General features: G+C 38.6%; 1 protein-coding gene across 1 annotated transcript; it reads left to right on the top strand.

Annotated features, from left to right (window-relative positions):
- Positions 1 to 142: 142 nt before the first annotated feature.
- Positions 143 to 22,094, top strand: POP1 (POP1 homolog, ribonuclease P/MRP subunit). Its single transcript, XM_005150883.4, has 15 exons — positions 143 to 475; positions 2,848 to 3,030; positions 3,838 to 4,013; positions 4,964 to 5,212; positions 5,803 to 5,890; positions 6,199 to 6,374; positions 7,461 to 7,711; positions 7,844 to 7,937; positions 8,724 to 8,835; positions 9,818 to 9,937; positions 15,674 to 15,789; positions 17,167 to 17,358; positions 18,210 to 18,364; positions 19,221 to 19,565; positions 20,393 to 22,094. Exons 1-15 carry the CDS (start codon positions 355 to 357, stop codon positions 21,051 to 21,053), a joined length of 3,039 nt encoding a protein of 1,012 aa, XP_005150940.1. The 5' UTR covers positions 143 to 354; the 3' UTR covers positions 21,054 to 22,094.
- Positions 22,095 to 22,302: the final 208 nt, after the last annotated feature.

The following is a 22,302-nucleotide window of genomic DNA, read 5'->3' as shown; positions in this document are numbered from 1 at the left end:
TATCCCGCCCCGCCCACCTCCTGACTCCACGGCGCGGCGTGCCCCACTCCCGCCCTGCAGGGGGTTCTGGGAAATGTAGTCACTGGAACAGTAGGATCCGCTGCGCGCATGCGCGATGCGGTGGTTGTGGCGGAAGCGTGCGGCGCGTGGCGGAGGTGTGTGGTGTTTGGAGGCCGCGTTGTGAGTAGCCGGTTGGTGCCGGTGGTTACTCCGCTTGCGGCTGCACCTCCTGTCTGCTCCTCCCCGCCTCCCTGCCGTCAGGGACAGGGTCGGTACCCTCCACCGGTTGCCTTCAGGGCCCCCTGCGGGGTGTGTTGGTGTGACTCCAGCACGTCCCCCCGGGTCCTGCTGGAGATGTCTGGGGCGAAGGAGAAGAAGCGGGCCAAGAAGATGAGGAACCAGCCTGCCAGCGTCACTCTTCCTGCAGAGCCGGGGCTCTTCCCCGGCGGCGGGAGCAGAGCTTGCCCGACCCCAGGTACGGCCGGGGTGGGTGGTCGCGGAGGGGATGTTCCCTAGCCACCTCTTTCAGGACCTGGTGTCCCTGTCGCCTGCGGCCGGCGAGGCGTGCTCGGTGTGGGGGCGCCCCAGGGTTTCGTCCCCTGCCGTTGACTCCTTTGACCCTGATTTTGCCGCAGATGTCATTAATATGCGCTTCTCATTATCGTCCGTTTGGCTGCATGACAAATCTCTTACAGCCTATTGCAGTTTCTAGCCTTAAAATGAATGCAGTGCTACACCCCATTCAGTAACTTCCCTCCTCTTTGTCAGACCCGGGAGGCGCGGGAGGAGCCAGTTTAGCCTGCTGCCCTTGCGATAAATGCGCTGCTTTTCCATCAGATCCGCGTGCCCAACCAATTCGCCTTTTGGTGCTTGTGGCTGCTGTATCTGTGGAATAGTATTGTCATGAGGTAGCAGGGCATTCCCCTAAAATAGCAGTGTTGCTAGGTCATTGCTGGAGCATTTTGTACACAGGTAACCTCTGCATCTGAAGATCCTGTCAACCTGTATGCCACATGCTTTTTTCGTCTTTGTTTTCACCTGCATCTTTCATGCTTCAGTTGAACTTTTGATTTCTGCACCCCTTCCTCTTCATGTTTTTATTTCCTATGTTTCAGTGAAAGAAAGCACACATAAGAGTAGGGCCTGATACTGTGAGGCCTTCAGAAGTTAACGAACAGCATCTTTGTGGTTGAGCATAAAAATGTGTCACAGTATATTTAGGTGACTGAAGAGTTTCTAAGCAGACAGAATGACACAGCAAATTATGGAAGAAGATTTTATAATATCATTACAGGAGTGCAGCCAGATTAAACACATTTTTCTAACTTTATATGTAGCAGATAACTTCCAAGATAGCTTAGTTATCAGGAGAAAAAAAAATCTAAATGGGAGTTATGAAACTGTGGATCTACACAGTACCTGGAATAATTTAATTTTTCTCTAGATTACATCAGTCACTGCCTTCTGAAATACTCTATCTTCTGATTAAAATATTTAGTTCCTTCATTCTTGGGGAAACTTGATAATGGTGTGTTTGTAATATGAGTTATTTGCTGCAAGTTACCCTCCCATAATTGACATAGGCTGTAGCTCTACACAGATTTGCTGGCTTCAGCAATCCCTCTTTCTTACCTTCACTGTCTGGACAGTGCTGCTTTCAGCCATGTGGAAAACCCAGCTCAGGGAGTTACTCCACATAAAAACTAACTTCTGTTTCCACTCCATTTTTTTGTTTAATCTGAATTACTGCAGTTCTGCATGATGTGTGATTGTATCGGGGCTGCAACAGCATTGCTGCTGAATGTAAAACTTCAGCTTCGTGCTTATTTGAAATGGAAAAAGGAGGTTCTTTGCCATTTTAAGTTCATTCACCTCCAGCAATTAATGCTGCTGGAGGAGAATCTGCTCTTGGCTGTTCCTCATGCCAACAGGACAATGGTATAGACTTTTTTAAGAAGCTGATCAACCTGAAAAATTATTTTTTTAAATCTCTTACCCCATTTCTTCTTATATACAGGTTGTTTTTCGCTAGAGAAGCTCCCTGAACAGTATGGCCTCATGTTCCTATGTCTTGATGCAGTGGGTGGGGTGGTGGAAATGGCTGTCTGGGCCCCTTTTAGTCCAGTTGTCCAGCACAAGCTGCCTGAGAACCGTATCTCAAGTCAAAGTAGAGATCCTAACCAAGATTTAACTGAATAGGTTGAATATAAATTAGTCTTTAAATAGGGACTTCAAGGCCCTCTTAAACTTGAAGTAATGTTAGGTACTTGTCACTCTTGAAAGGTATGTGTGTACTTTTAGAAGCTTACTGTAAACTTTTAGTTACTTAATGTCAATATTAATTAAAATGTGTCTACCAGAAAAGTAGCTTATTGTACCAGCATATATCTATCATGCTTACCTTATTTATTGCTGTAACATAAATATATGTGAGACAAGAATGTATTGGACTGGGGGGATGGGGGTGGAAATCAAGGGACAAGAGGCAAAATATTAACTTTACTGGTTAGGTACTAAAACCCTAACTAGACAATAATAAAAATTGCTACTGAGGTTATGTAGACTGATTTTTAGTCAGGTCTTTCCTGTTGTATCTGGTAAAGGATTGGGTACCATTTTCGGACTGTGGAAAAGTTACTTAATCTACTGCAGGCTTGCTGCAGGACAGTGCAAAATTTTTATTTCTTCCTATAAAAAAAAGAATTATGATTTCTGATGGCTATTTTTGGTACATATATATATATATGTATAGTGGGGGGAAAGTGCAGTGCCGTCTTATGAGGAGTTGCCAGTTACTTAAACTGCTTTGCATTCCTGTTACCTCTCTTCATCTCTTAAACCCTCCAGGAGATGTTCTTTCTGAGCACCAGTATCAGCAGCAGAAATTTTTGAATCGATCATCTGGGCCTTCTTACAGGAAAGACCAGTATTTTCCAAAAGGGCAAAATAGAGGAGAGAGAGGCAGAGGAAAAGGAGAATGGCAAGGAGGACGCCAGAACGTTTCTGAGGAAATGCCAAGATACATAACAGGTTTGTATATAATAAAAAAGTCATAATTTGTGTGTCTAGAACAACTTGCTGGTGATTAAATTTGCTGTCTTTATTTTTGTGCAAAACCAAAAGTAGAACTTATGCTACATTCTTCTGTTTTTCTTAATTTTCTCAAGAGTGTGCACTGGAAGGAATGACCAGCCATTGTTTAATGAGTCCTTTCAGATTTCTGAGTTGAAAAGTTGCACTTGTAATGAAGGATATGCATTTTGGTTTCTCTTTGCAGCAAAATGAGTACTAACAGTCGCTTTAAATGTAGCCAGTGAAACTGATTTTGCCCATGATATGAGTTAAAGAAAACTTCCCATCTAACAAAATGTTTATTTGGAGATACTAGCTTTTCAGCATGTGGAGGTGCTCTGATAATAGATACAGTTACATAAGCATGAAACAAGACCAGCTTTTGGATTCTTATTTGATCATTTTAAACCAGTCTGTAATGTGATTACTGCTTTCTCTTTTCCATTTTTTTCCATTTCTCTGAATTCTATCTGAAAAAAATCACTAATTTAATAAAGAAGTACTTAATGCAAATAGGACATGTTAGCTATACCACAGCTTTCAGATTCATTCATGTGTAAATATTTGTTTAATCCTATCTGTAAGTTTCAGAGTATCTAAAGAATCAAAATTTCTTCAGTAATCATATACAGTATTTACTTCTGTCTCAAGAAGACTGATGTACTGGGAATACTCTATTGGAATTCAGTGTTGTATGTACAGTGTCCCCTTTTTTTGATTTTTTTTTGCCATTTGTTGTGCTCTGACGCATTCTTTTCATTCTAGTGTCTACTTTTGCTCAAGCTCGTGCTGCTGAGATCAGTGCCATGTTGAAAGCAGTTTCACAGAAGTCTTCAAACTCTATGGTTTTCCAGACTCTCCCGAGGCACATGCGACGGCGAGCAATGAGTCACAATATTAAACGCCTACCCAGGCGGCTCCAAGAGATTGCCAAGAAAGAGGTATAAGTGTGCTTTATGGTAATTGATAAAGTATATTTAGTGGGTACACAGATTATCAGGCTTTGACATTTGTCTTCAAAGTGCAGGAATGCCTCCATTTTAGATGGTGGTCTCACTAACCACTTGGCTTTGTGATTATTGGATATCTTGAAAAGTTATTAGAGTAGTGATTACAAGAAGGCCCACTGCAGGAGGGATTGTTCAGACAGTACCTTGGTCCCAGTGCAAACACCTGTGCTTTTCACCTCACCACAGCTGAAGCCTGCAACCCTGATGGCCTCAAGCCAGAATGGCCTGTTCATGACAAGCCTGATGGTTCATGTGTTATAGCTCAAACATGGGAGGTATACTGGAGTTGTTGGCAGGCTGTGTGCAGCTTAAGACTGACTGTTCCTGGTTGCTCATGAAACTCATTTTGTGGCAGTGTCATAATGCTGTTGTGGAGTTATTTGCTCCTTAACCACTATGGCTATCCTGTGTGTTTTTAAAAAAAGGTATAAAGAATAGATTGAGTAGGATTTTATTGTGAAAAGATCTGTCTGATGTTTGGCATTGATCGCTACTATCTCTATGCACTTCTTAAAGTGATCAAGTCAGTTTGCTTGGTAAATTTTCTGTGTATAAAGGTTGATTTGCATTCTTTTTTGCCTTCCATTGACTTTTTTATTAGTTCTTTAGAAGCCTTACCCACTCCACCTTAAGTTCCTGAAGATAATTGTTCATGATTCAGAAACTGGATTTTGGTTTATGGGTACCTTGATACACTTATGTGGGTGGGGATTGTGCATGAATTTTCAAATTCGTAGCCTTAAGAATTATGGAGAACTATCATCAGAATAAAGTTTAACCTAATACTAGTGCTTCATCTATCTTTATATATGTCAGCCTTTTTCCTCTGCAGAAGTTTGTCCTCTTGGGATTTACTTCAATATTGTCTCTTTTAAAAACAGGCAGAGAAAGCTGTACATCAGAAAAAAGAACAGTCAAAGACTAAATGCCGCAAAGCTAGAAGGCGCCACATAAATTTGGTAGCAGAGTTTAATCGCAGGCAAAGAAAGAATATTTGGCTGGAAACACACATTTGGCATGCAAAGAGATTTCACATGGTAAAGAAATGGGGATACTGTTTAGGAAATAGCCCTACGGAGAAGTGCTACAGGGCTTGTTACCGAGCCATGACAAAACACTGCTTTCTTCAGGTACCACCCTTACATCTGTTTTCTTTGTTATTTTAACAAGGTGAAGTAATCAACTGTTCAGTTGCAATGAGTATTTCTGTCTCTTTGAAGTACTGTTGTGTCAGCTGTTTATAACTGCTAAGTATGAAATTAGTGATTTCATAATAGTAATGAAAGGCCAGAGTATCAGAGCGAGAGTAACATGAACCTTTGGAAGAGTCTTAAAGTAACTACAGCTGAAATACTACATCTTCAGTCTTCTCAAGGGGCTAAGAGATTATGTGAATCCCTGCATCATCTTCCTGATCAGGATGCTATTGAAGACAGATGCTTTGTTCCATGTCCTTTTTGGTCTGTTGGTTTGAAAGGCAGGTTGGCCCTCAAACAAGAAATGTTTGGCAGATTTCCTATAATTAACAATTTGAAGTAAATAAATAAAAAAAAATAAAAAAAGAAACAAACCAACAAAAACCAAACCAATCTCTCTGACACAAATTTTAGAGAATGAATGATTACTACTTCAGTATAAATGGTGAAGCTGCGTCTGGTACTTCATTGCTGGACTCACTTTCAAGAGTTATTCTTACTTGATCACTATCCTTTTGTTTCAGGATTTATCATATTATTGTTGCTTGGAGTTGACTGGTAAAGAGAATGAGATTCTGAAGCCACTTGCTCAAATATGTAGCATTGACACAGGTAAAACTTATATAGTGCAAAATAAAGTTAAGATTCTTAATAGACTAAGGGATGACCCATCCTTTTTCTTTTTTTTCATATCTCAACAATCTCAATCGTAGTAATAGAGTTGTTACCGAGTTGTGATTTTTTGGTTGAAAAACGTAATTAAAATGTCTCAGACTAGGACTGCATGTTCTTATTTTCAGTTGCTTGTTGCTTAACTAATTGTGGTGCAGGATTAGCCCACACCCCAGATTAAATTTCAATTTTTTATTTTTTTAAAAAATGAGATTATTTTGCTTAAATGTAAGGATCTTCTTCTTTAGGGTTAACATTTGGAGAGGCAGATTGTCTGTCTGGAAGATTTGAGGGTTCTGTGAATCTTTACCGAGCAGATCGCTATCCTGAGGATATGCTCGGTCCTGTTACATTTATTTGGAAACCCAGGGATGGGTCAGAAAACAGACAATTGTGGATCTGGATGCATCCAACTCTTAAACAGGTATTTTTTTGTTTCTGATTTCTTTATGTATTGTACATTTTGAATGCTGAAGATACCTTCTGAAAGTGCAGAAGATCTGGTTTGAGACCATCTTAAGAACTGAACGTACACAGGTCCGTAGGACCTGATGAAATCCATCTGTAGGTCCTGAAAGAGCTGGCAAATGAAGTTGCTAAGCCACTGTCCATCATATTTGAAAACTCATGGCACTCAGGTGAAGTTTCCAAAACTGGAAAAAGGGAAATATAACCCCCATTTCAAGAAGGGAAAATAGATGACCCAGGGAACTACAGACCAGTCAGTCTCACCTCTGTGCCTGGCAAAATCTTGGAGCAGATTCTTCTGGAAGGCATGCTAGAGCACATGAAAAACAAGGTGGTTGGTGACAGCCAGCATGGCTTCACTAAGGGGAAATCCTGCCTGAGCGGTTTGGTGGCAGTGTTCAAGGCCAGGCTGGACAGAGCCTTGGGAACATGGTTTAGTGTGAGGTGTTCCTGCCCATGGCAGGGGGGTTGGAACTAGATGATCTTAAGGTCCTTTCCAACCCTAACTATTCTGTGATTCTATATAATACACTGCTTTAGGAATTAAAAGTTGGAAGATTGTTTCTGTTGTAATCATATTTGTGTTCTGCAGTTTGTTTTTACAAAGTTTGTATAGAAGCATTTGAGGTTTTTTTAACGTTTGAGCTTGTTAAGAGTTTTCTAGTGCCACTTGTTTTGGGATATATTTGCAATATGATGTTGCTTGATTCATCTCCTTCCCACTGGCACCCCCAACAGGCTAAGTTTAGTCTCATCACAGAAAATCATAATCTGATACTTAAGTTATGATCTTTAAAAAGATAAAAATAAAAAAGGTAAAATTTTGTGCACTGGCAAGTTTTCTTATAGTGAGTGAAAATAAATTCTTAGGAACATTCAGTATTGCTTTCAGCTTTTGGTAGCAAAACCTAGACTTCAGCAGAATGAAGTTTATTCCATTAAATCCATATAGGAAAATTGTAGAGTGTAATTGTAAAAACTGTGCTTAAGCTTTGCAATGCACTGCTTAACATCCTAACCCAAAGTTTTCATTTTTCTTAAGCACATACTGGGAGAGTTAAAAGCAATTTTTCAGTGTTTGGAGCCTGAAGAAACCTATATTCCTGAGCCTGCTACAACATCAGTTCAAGAGGAAAAACAAATGGATGTTGTTCTGAGTGTTGGCAAGAAAAGAAAGAAGGAGGATAAAGAAGGAGAAAAAGCTGTGCCAGTGAAAAAAATAATTGGTGACGGCACTAGAGACCCGTTCCAGTCCTACACTTGGATTTCACAGACTACTGGTGTTGTGATCAGGTTTGTTCATAGTAGAAGTTAGAAACTGTGACCCATAACCTTTTAATATAGCTGAATTCTGGCTTAACAGTACTGGGGAAAAAATGTGTGTTGTACAATTGTACATTAATTTGAAATTTTCCTCTGTTTTAGTGATAGAAGCATGGAGATTCTCAGATATAGACTGATTGGTCCATTGTCACACTCTGTCCTTACAGAGACCTTGAAAGCTGCTTCTCTACAAACAGTAAGAAAATCAGCCATCTGGATGTTACTGTGATTTTGATATGGTTTCTAGAATGTGCAAGCTTGGTTTTGCTAGAAAGAATCATAAACTACCAGCCTTACTTGATTATAAAGGTTAACCTATTTGTTTCTACTCTTAACTTCTCTATACTGAGCCTGTTGACTAACACTGATCTCAGGAGGAACTCCTATCTGCTTTTTAAGTGGGGGTAGGAGAAAATAGAAGCAATGGTTCTGTTGAGTAGACCATGTAGTTTCTGCTGTAGTGATGTATTCTGCGGAGAGGTCCATAATAATTCATATTCTCTATGACAGACCATAGGTCATGTTTCTCAAGAATGAGCACCTAGAGCTAAAAAGCAAAAGATGTAAGGTATATAAAACATTTGTGTTTTCAGTCAAATATGCAGTTTCACCAGGATTTAGTATTTTGTTCACTTCTTGTCACATAGCATCACTGTGGTTTTAATGGGGCTTTTTGTTTCTTGCAGCTAACATGATGAGGCTATGAAATCTCTGGCTTTCTGTAAGAATTAAAAAACAGAATTAGAAAGCATTGTGGATTGCTTTGTTTATTTTTTGGAGCACAGGTTAAACTGAGCAGCTTATTGAGGAATACTGTAAAATGGAGTATAGGAATCAGCTGCATAAAAAAAAAAAAGATTTTGGTTTGAAACTTGCAGAGGAAGAAAACAGCAATAGTGGTTAAGGCAAACTGAGAGTGAATTCATACTGATAGAAAATACTGAATAACTACTTGACTTTAATTAGATGTGTTGTTTTCCAGGAAATGGCAGATTCAGAAACAGAACTGAATAACTGGTGGGTAGAAAACTGCAAGGACTCTGAAAAAGTATCTCTTCATCAGTGTCAAAGTGCTATCTTTGAGCTATTAGAAGGTATTTGGGCATTTGGGTGCTGTGGGAGGATGGGGAGAGTCTTAAACTCTGAGGGTCAAAACAGTCATGTCAAACTGGACATCAGTTTGGAAATGCATATTTTTTTCTTGATCAAGAGAGTGATGCCATTGAGCATGGACATAGGTAATTACTGTCGCACATCAAAGATTTGGGAAATGTTACACTAAGTTTTTGTATGGGAATTTTAATCTGCTGTGTAATCCAAACTTATAATAGATAAACTTAATGGATAAAATTAGATAAAACTTAGTAGATGAATAGGTAATAGAATCTTGTTTGTTTGTGAATTTAGATTTGAGATTGTTGATGGGGTATAGTCTGACATATACTCTGTCTCCCCATACACACCAAATTAAGACACAAAGTTGTATAATACCTCCACCAGATAAAGTGGTAGGCTCCTACCCAAAGTGAAAGTATTACACCTTGCTTTATATATTTCTTTTATAATGAACAACTGTATATTTGACTGAGTTATGAAGTATAATAAAGTTAACACGTCACTTTCTAGCACTGAAGAAGGTAAGCAACTGGCTTCGGTGGATCTCATACTATATACTCGAGCTATCCAATGTAGTTAAGCAGAGATGAGGTAATACTTAAAAAAAACTGGTTTTGAATTTCCTTTAGCTGGAAGATAAATGTAAAACAAAAGTTGGTTGTTCTTTAAGAGATGTGCCAAATGCAAAGGATAAATTGAGTCTGTAAGTTGTATGAGAGTGATCTGATTTCTATGTTAAGCATAAATAATTGCAAAGTAAGTCTTACGCTGCTGTTGGACATTTAACAAGCATTGGTGAGTTTAAAAAGCATGTTAAATTGAGTGAGTACTCTGCATTGCTTCTCTGGCTTACAATGGTTTCACATCCCTGCAGGTGAAAATGCACAAAATAATAGTGCAGAAAAAGATCAGAACTTAATTGGTGGTTTTATGGCAATGTTCATCTATGTATTTTTAAAGGGATAAGTTCACCATCACAGCTGCCACCAGGTACAATACTGGGCCTCACTGTTGGAGATCCTCGAGTCAATATGCCAAAAAAGAAGACAAAAGCTATGCCAGACTTTGAAAAATACCAAGGTAAAATACGTTGCTTATATTATGCTTCTGGTGGAACTGCCAAGGGCAAGAGGTGCAGTTTCTCTATATACTTCATTTTCATTGACTGTCATCTTCTACTGATTGATTGTCTCTTGCTGCTTTCCTCTAACACTGGGTTTCAGAATGTTTCCTTCCCCTTTCCAAAGCCTCTGGCTGAACAGAAACAGCTTGAAAGTTGCATAGGTTTTAGAACAGCAACTGTGAGGGAGGGATATGCACCAAAGCTGGTCTTGTGCTCAGTGGAAGCCTCTGTCTGACCATACAGATGATCCAGGTTCGAATCCTGGCAAGGCCATCCAGGTGCTAAAAGCTACTTAGTAAGTTTTTGTTTGATGTTTAGTCTTCCTGATGCTGTTTATCTCTCCAAGAATATATCTACTGTTTCTAGTTTATAGTCCTACAATGATAAAAGTTGCAATTTTACTGGGGAAAACAAAAAAAAGCCATTGCAAGATTATCATTTCAAATGGCCACAATGCTGGTTATGTTAAAAAAAAATGAAAGATGCAGTCATGACTTCTGGAACTTTAATTTCAGTACTGACTTACACAGTATTCCAGTGCAAAATTCAAATTCAGTTAGATGTGAATGTCCTTGAAAAATGTGCAAGAACATATACAGTGTAGTTTGTGTACAGTGCTGTATAGGCATTTACAATTAGATTGACTGAACACAGACTGTGTCATGTAAAAGGAGAAACATGGTAACCATTTAACAAGCAGTAAGAAACAGGACAAGCTGAAGGTTTAAGAGACTTGAAAATACTTCATTTCCTTGGTGGTGTGTTTGCAGGACACAATAATAATCTGGCTTTTCCTTTCACTTAAATCAGGTTGAACACCTGTTTCAGTTTCTGTCTTTTAGCTCTCTGGACAGCTCTGTCAGTTTGAAATTCTTTTATCCTCCTATTCTACCCTCTGTATCAAGAACAGTCTTTATCCTGTTAATTAGTTGTGCTCAGCTAACTTTCTCATCATTAATGTTCTGTTGGAAATGATGCAGCATACACGACCTCTGCTTCGCTTCCTTCCTGCTGAGAAGTAAGGTGAGCTATATAGCACTTTACAGATACTGGTTTGAGTTGGTAGAGGAGTTGGCAACTACAAGAAGCAATTTGTCTCCTTTCATTCTACTTGTCGTGTCTGTGAAGATGTGTTCAAGAAGGCAAGACCTGCAGAAGGCTTCTAGGCGTTGGAGATGTCTCATAGTAATAATTCTCCCACTATCAGCTGGTTGTCCCTCAAGAAGCAGGGCTGTGGTAAAGAGGTAGTGATGTATGATGGCCACCTTCAAGATCTTTCTGCTTGGGGTTATCCTTTGCTTAAAAAAAATCTTCTAAATCACAAACATTCAGAAAAGCTGGTGTTGCTTTCTGGTTTCTTTCTGAGTGGTTTTTGGGTTTTGTTTGTTTGTTTCATCCTGAACTTAAAACTGCATCTGCCCTCTCCGATTTGTATTCGGGAGAAGGAAGAACGTTTTTGTTCAGCTAGCAAGGAAAGGTAAACCGCATGATACCTTGTAATTTAGGTTCTGCTAAAGAAGTTGTTGTTGCACACTACTATGCAAGTTTAGTAGGCACAAGGATGAAAGAAGACAGGCAATACAGCTGTCTTCTAGCAGAAAATCAAAAGGAGATCATATAGTAGTGAGTAGAAAAGGAGAGGGGGCAGGCTTCTTACAGGAAGCAGTTCAGGAGAGAATAGAGGAACTGATGGTTCAGCAGGGAAAATGGCTGCTGAGTGACTTCCTAATGTTATGTTGGAAATGTTACAGGAGCATTCATGATCTCCTGCATTCTTACTACATGTGCAGTGAGGAAACCCTATGGCATGGCAGTTCATCTCTCCTGTGTGAGAAACTCAGGACTGAAGTCTAACTGCCACTCTCCTGTCTTCCTCACAAAGTATTCCTAGGTGTTAGTTGGAAAGAGAGGCTATTGTTACTCTCCAAAGACTGTTGATCCTAACCTGATTTTGTAGTTGAGTATGGCAGCTATTATCTCTGCCTTAGTGGGCCTCCTTGTTCAAGTAAAAGCAGAGAAGTGAATTTTTAATTACTTCCCCAAGGCCCTTTTACTAGCCACCCTTGGAGTGAGATTATTGAAGTATCCAGCATGAATTTCATCAAAAGCAACATACTCCCAAAGGTTATTCTGGTTTGATTTAGCATTTTTGCCAGCATTTTTCCAATCAGTTGTGTCCCCTCTTTCTACTAGTTCCTTTGCCAAGAGTAACCCAGGAGCAGATACCATCCTCCTCTTCAAATTATTGAATGGCAGTTTGTTTAACCAAAAAAGGAAGGGATTTAATCATAGCACATAGCATGCATCAGTACAGCAATAGTGTTACCCACACTTCCACAGTAACCCCACCCTAAAAAAAGGCAGACTTCTGTAAGATCTCTAATTCATTTGGATGGTTTTGATTTGGCCCTTCTGTCAGAATAAATCTTTTTACGAGCCTTAGAACTACGTAAACTTTCTGAGCCTAGGCTTTGATGTAAGCTTGCTTGGATGTGGTAATATTATGAGCTGATCCTTATTTAAGGCATTTTAGTAATCATTCATTTGTCTTAGTGATGTGTCATGTTGATTGACTAATAAAAAGGAGCTGTTGCTGTATTCCACACTTTCTTTCCCTTTTTGCTTCCTGGACATTCAAATGCTATTATGGTTTGTATTAGTAAGATTAAAATGGCACTGCATATATTAGCAGATTCTGTATGACCTTTAGCGTCTCTTCTTCTTTTATATTGTATATAAGAGCTAACTGATTTTCTTAGGAAAATTTTAGTAATTTAAAGATGCATTATTTATCAAATGAGTGAGTAGTTTAGCCATCTTCTTTGCTTGTCAATTGTCATACATGCAGTCTATGAGCTGATACACATCTATCATCTCCTATCTCTCCCCCCTCCCCCCCCTTTTCAGTTACTCAGACTCCTGAATGCATATGTATATGTGCAGGCTGTGTGTTACAGATATGTGTTGACAGGATTTAACCAAGGAACTGTCCTCATTTCTTCAGGCTGAGGGAAAGAAAGTTTGTGAATAAATCACTTTTCACTGCCTTCTCAGCAGGTTTATGCCTTCTGGAAGTCAAGACTTTGGGTAAGCAGTCAGCGCTTACATGACTGCAAATTAGTGCTGTTCTTTCCTCCATTTTAAAGAACACTTCTGATATTTTTATATGCTTTTATTGTCTTCTGCTGAGAATGCAAATTCCACTGCCTTAAATACTGCTCAACATGGAGTATGGCAGAGCTTTTAAACAGTCAGTGAATGAGATGCATAGAAGGAGAATGCATCATGAAAGATGAGTTAGGTGAAGTTCTTTCTGCAGACACAGAATACAAATACACCTCTTGCAGAAGTTTAGGTATGTGGCATCAGTTGTCCTGGTACTATGCACCCCTATATATATATGGCTCTGAAACTGCTCCCTAGCAGTGCTTATGTTTTTGCTTTTCCTGCTATTCCCTCATAGAGGGAAGGAAACAATTCAAACAGAAGAAATCTCACTCTAAGGCTTGTCTTCTAAGACTGTTGAGATATCCAGCTACAGAAATCGGAACAACAGCTTGAAAAAGAACAAAGCCTTCATCTCTCTGGCTGTCTAAGCAACAACCAGTGACACCAGCAGAAGTACATAACATGCTGATTGTCACTGAGCTTTGTGTACTTAGTAATGCAACTGCTGATTTCCTACACTTATTCATCAGTAGGGTTATTTCCCTACTACTGTTTCCCTACAGCAACCTTAAAATGTGGACTGAAGAAAACAGGAGAGAGGTAAGAAATAAGAGAACTCGTGTGAGGATTTCAAATTATTATTTGAATTATAGTATACTTGGTAGAGAGATTAAATTTCAAAGGGGATTGAGGAGAAAGAACATAGTAAGAGAAGGGTATTTTAAGATAGGATATTAGGTGGACTGTGGTGATGGAAGGAGGCTGACTTAAAAGAGCTTCCTAAAGTGGAAAAAAATGGTGCCATTATAGAGTATAGGAATTGTAAAGAACTCCCAAGAATATGTCAAGGATTGACTAACTGAACTGTTGTAACAGAAAGAAGTAGTTAAAGGAAAAAAAATAGCGGAGAAAGTTACAGTGAATAATTTACAGTTGAAGAAACTAGAACGTGTTTAAATAATTTAACATAAAGAGATTCGGGTTCACAAAGGCTTTCTGAACAGAAAGTGAAAAAGTCACCTTATGTTAGCTGTAAGTCTGTAATTTTCCCCATTGGTTATCTTAGAGTCCAGAAGAGTTCTCCAGCACCACTACATATCATTTTATTTCTGTCTTCTTCCTTTGAGGCATTGATATTTGCTGTATCTTCAGACAGAATGTGCCTTGCCTCTAGGAGTGTTGAGCTGTTGTAGATTCTTGCTCAGGTTCCTGTCCTTAATTCTTGGTCTGAGAAGGAATTCTTATTCTCTGCTTATTGGCAGGGAATTGGCAAGGATTTTCTTTTTAGTTGTATTATTCTTAATTTGAAGGAGTACCACCCCAATCTGGTCATTTCTTTAGTATTTCTTCCTCTCATGTATATGTAACTTGTCAGCAAGATTGTGTAGCAAGTATTAGCTTAATAATACCATCAAACTATCAGTAGTGCTGCCATATTTACTATTTCTTTTGAAGGATTTTGCAGCTCCTAGTAATGGGGACATCGTAAAGATTATAGATTTTAAATAAACATTGCAATTATGTTTGGCAATACCTGTTGTATCAAGAGCCCTCAAAGTCTTTATCAGCATTAACTGGAAAGATCAGTTGAATTGTCTTTTGAAAGACTGCTTAAGGTGATGTTAGAAACCAAAACAAACCCCAACACATTATGTTCTTTTAATATGTAAGACTTTCTAGATGACAAAATAAGCAGCAGTCCCTGTAAGTTTCTATCACAGAACTATGACTAGGCTTGTATTTTTTATTGGTAAGAATTACTTAAAATATGGATCAGCATGCATTACATACGGTATACTGAAGGCTTTTGATCCATAGGTCACTAAATGGCGGTATACATTCTCTCTGCTTTGGTTGGATTGTGAAGCTGAAGAAGAGATTGTTTTAAATATTAGATAGCCTATCAGTTTTAAAGCTAAGAGTGTTATCCATCTTCAGTAACACACACAGCTGTTGGTCTGCATTGACATAAGCAAAGGATAATCCCTTCCTCAACATGCAGATCCTGAAAAGATCCTGAGTGGGAAGCTAGTGCTAAATAAGTATTTGCATACTAGTCATACTCCTAAAAATATTTCCTGTATGTACATTTCTTAAAGGTAATCCTTGCTTCTCTTGTAAATTTACTTAGGTGGACATGTTTCAGGCTTTGCAATGTTGCTGTTTCTGATTTTCAGCAAACCTGTTAAGCTTCACACTCTGCCTGAAAGATCAAATTCCAGAATATTAAAGGTGGCATGACAAAGGTTTAATTTACATTGCCAAAGGTGGTATCATTTGTAATAAGAAATATCTGTAAGAGAATGCTACGTTAATGCTTCTAACAACTGTTTATTTCTTATTTTGTATTTGGACAAATGTGATAATGAGATAGTCTGAAAGCAGTAATGCTTGTTCAGCATTTAATAGTCTCTTTCTTTAGTTGTCTGCTCATTGCACTTATGATAGTGAAGTGGGTTTGGTAATTTGATACTTAAGCCATGAAAATTGTTTGAATTTTGTTTGAAGGTTCTCTTCTTTTGTAGATAATGATAAAGTTAGGCAGCTGTACCTGGAGGGTGTACCTGTAGAGTGTGCTCACAGCTTTATCTGGGACCAGGACATCTGTAAGAACGTCACCGAAAATAAAATCTCGGAGCAGGTAACTAAGAAGGTGGACTGCCATGGAGAAAATGGCTAATGGTCCAGTGAGTCCATAGAGTGAGACTCTTGAAACTTGTGTAAATCCAAGAGTAGTAGTTCACTAATGTCATAGTATCCATCTGCTGTGTTGAAGTCTTTGAAGTTCTTGGAAGTTCTGTAGTCTTTGTGTGGTGTTCTTGCAGAACCATTGTTTCTGATTCAGTTAAAAGAAAGCTTCATTTAGTTATCTACAGGACTAAATAGTTGTGTATTTATCAGAAGGGTTTGGAATTGGATTTTCCTACATCACCTTGACTCATGTGCAGCAGATAAAAGGGATGAAGTGGCACAGAGTCTCTGGCCATTCATTCCTCAGTCATAGCCAGGATGATTCTCCTGACAAATGAATCACTGAATTTGGAAGGAAATAAATCCCTCTGGTTCTGAACTGCACCACACTATGCTGTGGGTGTTTTGAGCAATAACCTGTGATTTGCAGAGAGCTTTAAATATGCTGTTACAGCTTTGAAATCTCGTATCTTGACATTTCTTTTGACAATGGAGGAGTAACCCATAAAATGTATGGGTAAAAAGATGATTTAGTCACAAGAGGTGATAAATTTTTGGCACCATTGTAATCAAGAAGAAACAATATTTATATGACAGAAACATCTCCCTAAATCTCTTTATAAAAATAAGTCTTGTGCTCTTTCAAACTGGCTGACATAGTGTAAAAAAAGCAGAGTGCTTACAAAATACTACACTAGTGCATAACAGTTACTACCACAATCTTTTTGTATATGGCAGTGTTGTTTGTGCTGTCGTGAAATGAAGTATTAACTGTATGAAACAGCTGATGCACAAGGACATTTAAAGCAGCAGTCTGATGGTCTCCCTTTTTTTTTTTATAAATGCCTTCTTAATGGGATACAATGAAATAGAACAACTGGTGATTGGCAATGTCTTGGTGCCAGCATGCTTTATGTGAAGCTGTTTTGTGACCAAATGTTCTTTCCATCTCCCTGGATGTAGTTCAGATTTGCTCCACATACTGACAGACTGTCTGAAAGCACCTGTTCAGTTTAGTCTTGTGCACCAATCTGTAAATACCAAGATGAAATACTTGTTTGTCTTCCTTCATCTGTGCTGTGCATTTTTGCTCCGAGTTTCAGTACCTGCGCTTCATCAAAGTCTATGGAAATAAGAAGGGGAAAAAAGAGTGCTTAATACTTTTTTTAAGAACATTTTTTTATGCCTTGATGAAGGTCAGTTTGAATATGTAGCATATTACTAGCATATTTTTCCTACTTACAAGCTTACCTCCTGTGTCTTGGAAGGCTATATGGAAGAGGGGGAAATGGTTACTAACTTACAGGAAATGTCTCCTCCTTCTCAGGATTTAAACCATATGAGAGCTCAATTACTGGTACCTGGATCGCACCTTGATTTGGGTCCTTGTGAATCTAAGATTCCCATACTCTTGGTGCAGCAGCCAGGGAAAATGGCTGGAGAAGATCGACCAGGATGGGGAAGTGGCTGGGATATCTATCTCCCAAAGGGCTGGGGCATGGCTTTCTGGATTCCTTTCGTAAGTGACTTTGCAACTTGCAAGTAAATATGAGAAATTACATAGTTTGCTTCAAAATAATTGATCTTAGAGAGTATACTTTTGCATTGCAAAAGAAAGAAATACAAAGAAAGGGTGTATGAACTGGTTGATGTCAGAAGCTTGGTAAAATAAACAGTAGCTTTCCATATATTCTGTTTGGTATAACTGTGCCCACATGGCAATCTAAAGCAGCAAATCAGAGTGGGGACTAAGGAGAGAAGTCTGATGCTATAGCTGTTTGGTTTTATGTTTCTACAGGCATATGCCTCTAAAGAGAAATTGTTTGGTGCCTGCTGGTAATCTATTTCTGGCTTGGCTATCTCCACCAATCTGTCAACAACTTGATTTGTGAGAAAGCGTAAAACACAAAGTTTGAGTTAAGAGTGAATATGTTCCTCTGATGCTGTTTGGAGCATCCTGCTTTGAATGTTTGGATGGAAGTTTTAATGTCTTTCTGCAGTTAAATTTATGCTTTTAAATGTGCAGAGGATCAATAGCAGTGATACCTATTGTACAGTTAAAAGAAATTGGGCAGTGACTATGTCAAAGTAATATGACATTCCTGGCAACATGCAAGATCAGAACCTGTGAAATTCTCTTTGGTTTTGTTGATAGTCTTTCAGAATTAAATTTAAAGATCATGACTAACATTTTTGTTGAAATTGGCATCTAGAACTGTGAAAACTATACTTAAGTTTATTTTTTTTAAGCTAAAGTGACAGACTTTCCATTTTCTAAGGCAGTAGCTCTGGAGCATTAATGTTTTGTTTCAGTTAGGAACCTGAAATCAGTGCAAACATAGGTTTTTTTGGTTTTGGTTTTCATAACAGATATACAGAGGTGTACGAGTTGGTGGCTTGCAAGAGGCTTTAAAGCATTCCGAATATCAAAGAACACCTCACACTCCAAATGATTTCCCAGACTGCCAAGCAGGAATGCAGTTTGCCAAAGAACTGGAAACCAGTCTTCTTGAAAAATTCAAACGGTAATATTGACTTAAAAATTGATTGCAAGAATGAAATAATAGTAACAAAAAAGAATACTACTTAAAATGCTCCTTAATTATATCTCAATAAACATTAAGAGTTTACTGAGATCTTTCACTAGCATTTTAAATCCTAGTAGTATAAAAAAAGAAAAGAAACCTAGATGTATTTAACACAAAAGCTCTGCTAAACAGGGCATATAAATTAACTAAAACCTTCTCTTCCCAGAGATATGCTCAATTCTAAGGCTATAACAAGGCTGTGCAACAATAAAATAAACAAAGCTATTTCAGGCTTCCTTAGCAGCAAATGAGAGAGGAGATAGGAGAAGGCAAAGGCAGAAGATCAAAGTACGTACAAAGTGCTAAACAATAAAGTGAGTGAAGAGGTATATTTCAGTGTCCACTTCTTAAATACCAGGTATTCTGAAGTTTGCCTTCATTTTCCTTTCTACCCCTAACTGTTCTATGATTTTCACTGCAATTAATGCAGAACTCTTAATCACAAGTATGGGGTGGCTGGAAGTGTCCTCTGCACCAACAGTTGTTGGTTCTCCTTCCAGCTAGGAGGGGAAGTAGAATTTTAGAGGAAAAGGTGATGGTGTCAGTCCCAGTAGATAGAAATACCCAGTGTGGCTGAAAGGACATGGTGTCAGAAATACAGCAGTGTTATCTAGAAGAATAACTTTAAAATTCTTGTTGAATGAGATCATAGAGGAAAGCACAATTAACTTTCTGTTCTAAATACTTGCTTTTGAAATCGCAAAACATCATTAGACCACAGGATAAAGTAGTGCTAGGGACTGAATAAGGGCCCAGGAAACAAATATTCTTACATACTTTATTTATCATTTAGACGTCCACCTGCAAAAAGGCCAAATTATATCAAGCTGGGTACTCTGTCTCCTTTCATCATTCCTTGGGGGCAGCTGACAAAGAACTGGGAAGAAAGAATGAAAGCATCAGGAGAATTTGTACATTCTTCTTCCCCACACTCTGAGCACTGTGCAATTAAAGGTCATAGCTTTTGTGACCCCAAAGCAGAAAAGATGAAGGAAGCTTCCCCTGAGACTAGTGAAGTAGAGGAGACTATGGAAATAACAAGCTCTGAAGGTATCTTGAAGACAGAGGATGTTACAGGCACCCAAGACATCGGTGAGAGAGATGAAACGATGGCAAGAAGCGATTTTATTGTTCTCAGGTATGTCAAAATGATGCACACGTGTGAGGTGGTATTATTTTATGGGGAATTACTGAACTGGGGGAAAAGATTAATTCAGCCTTGATTATTAAGATGAGAGAATTATTTGATCCAGATACAGTGAGAAGATTATATAGTTTCATTGTGGATCAGAATTTGCAGTTGAGTAGAAGTCCTTTTCTGGCTTTTCCCTGCAAACTTGGTGACTTGATGAAGTAAGTTTCTTAAATTTTCTTAAATTTAACACTTGAGTTTAATGTGTTCTTGGAGTTGGTGTATTCTGTCTTTCTTCCTGGGGGATGGAGCTTTTAGAAGCTCATGTTTGTGATTTTAAAACTTTGCTAAATCAGCAAGTGTAAATCAGCTTGTATTTGGTTTTTTAATACATCATCAGAGGTGTTTTTTGCACTACTTCATAAGGTCTATAAAGAAAACAATCTCCTGCATTCCAGTGCAACGCATGAGGGCAGCAACAGTGTTTGGAAAGTGCCTGAATGCAAGTTTTTCCTTTTTGTTTAGTTATCAGGGGAAGAAAACTTTAGTAGCTCTGGACTGCATTAATGCCACTAAAGGTTTTAGAGCATTTGTGATTTAACAAGTTTTGCAGGTTTTCACAAGTAATGTGTCCTTCTGAAGAAATACGTTCACACTGGAATTCCACTCACCCATGTTTTTATGTGCTAAGAGGGATACAAATACTACCTTGGAAAGTTACAGGAAGTCCCATGGCTTTTTCTAATCATGCTCTTGCAAATATGTGGGGCACTGTGTTTCTGTTGTACTACTTGTTAATAACTATCCTTGATGTTCTTAAAAATTTGTAATAGGAGTGAAAAACTACTAATGCAGTTATCAGCCTGGTGCTATCCCACTGCTGGAAAAGATCGGCGAATCCGCCTTGTATCTCGACTAGGACAGAAGGAAATGACTGAAGATGTCTTTTTGCCAATCTTGATGACATATCCAAGGGCTCTAGTGTGGGTCAACTTGTCTCTCTTGAGAAAAGGGAGCCCTGAATTACATGCCATGATTTGCATCCCAACAGAAGATGACTTACTGCATCTAAGCAAAGACAAACTCTTCTGTGGTCCTCAAGAACCCAAACATCATGATATATTCAAGCAGAAGGTACAGAAATTAAAAGAGGAGAAGAAGAAGAAAAAAAAGGGTAACATAAAGACTCTAGAAGGTGACCCTCCAAGTGTTCCAGAAGAAGAAACAGCTGAGGAGCATGAAGACCTCATTCTTGGTCTTTGGTCAGATGCTCTCCCAGATGTTACTTCCCACTGCTCCAGAACTCTATTGGGATATGTTACTCGAGGGGATTTTTCATTGGCTGCAGGCTGTGGAGAAGCCCTGGGTTTTGTTAGCTTGACAGGGTTAGTTTATATGTTGCACAACCAGCCAGCAGATAAAAAAGGGCTCGTTTTGTTAAGAACTCCGGCATCTTTACAGTACAGATTTGCAAGACTTACTATTGAGGTTTAATTATCATCGCAATGCAGTAGAATGCCAAAAATACCAAAGAACGCCTGTTTTGTCCTTTGCAGCCTTTCTGCTGTGTGTCAGATTTGTGGTGATTCTGAGACCCAACAATGTCTTGAAGATTATGAAATAATTAAGATCTTTGTAACATTATTAATGAAAATAACTAATGCATAACCAGTATTACTTTGATGTCTACACTGCTAAGGATTCTTAACAGTAACAGTTCCGTTATCATGATCTTATTTATCTCTAAAGTGTATTGTTCATCTCAAAGCAGCAGATAATAGAACAATACACAGGAAATCATTCTTCTCCTTTTAGAAATCTTCTGTTCAGGTGGATAGGAACTTTCTAGTGCACTTTCACATGTGACTGCATGCAATCTGGACAAGGGTGTATAGCCAGTGGCTTTTCCCAATTCCTTGTGTCTGAATATGTGTGGCTGCAGTGGAACAGAGCTACATAGCGCAGAAAGGCACTTACTGTGATGGAAAAGCTCTATGCTTAAATAAAATGCAAATTAAATATAGCCCAGCTATATAATCCTGAATTATGGCAACTGGCACTCTTAAATAGGGAAGTGTATCAGTCTCTAGTCTGAGAGGAAAAAAAACCTGTTCTTGAAAGTTAATGAGCTTTTCAGATGCAAATTGCTGGTGATGGGTCAGCATACATTTTCTCTTAATAAAATTGAGATATTTTGGTTCCTTAAAAAACGATATTATTTTTGTATGGAATGTGCTAGGCTTCTTAATGGTATGGTTTATGAATGTTGTTTAAACAGTCTGAAAACTTGTATGCTGGAGGGGTGAGGGAAGGAAGATGTTTGATTCGACTGGGATGGTGTGGGTTGGTTTGATTTGGTTTGGTGTTTTGTTGGGATTTTTTAATGATAATTTTAAGCTTCCAGCCGTTCTTGAGTTGTGCAGCTTGAGCACAAGTTTACAATAATTCCCTGTAGTTTAGTAGCAGCATGATACAAATACATGCCAGTTGGTAGAATTACCCTGAAATGATCATGTACCAATAAAAATGTAATTATTCTTGATTGAGGAGTCTACTTGACTAGACTTGATTTTTTTTTTTTTAAGAAATTAAGTCTGAATCAGTTAACAGCTTTGTCTTTCTAAACATCAGTCTACAAATTAATTCCCTCATTCACAGTTTTCTTTGAAAAAGGCCTAGGTGAATAGACTAATGTTGGCTGGAGTTATTTGGTGGAGTAAGGATTTAGAGCTCCTTGCCAGCA

This window comes from Melopsittacus undulatus, chromosome 1 (genome assembly GCF_012275295.1).
Source record: "Melopsittacus undulatus isolate bMelUnd1 chromosome 1, bMelUnd1.mat.Z, whole genome shotgun sequence".
Taxonomy (NCBI): Eukaryota; Metazoa; Chordata; class Aves; order Psittaciformes; family Psittaculidae; genus Melopsittacus; species Melopsittacus undulatus.
This window is presented reverse-complemented; position numbering and strand designations above follow the sequence as displayed.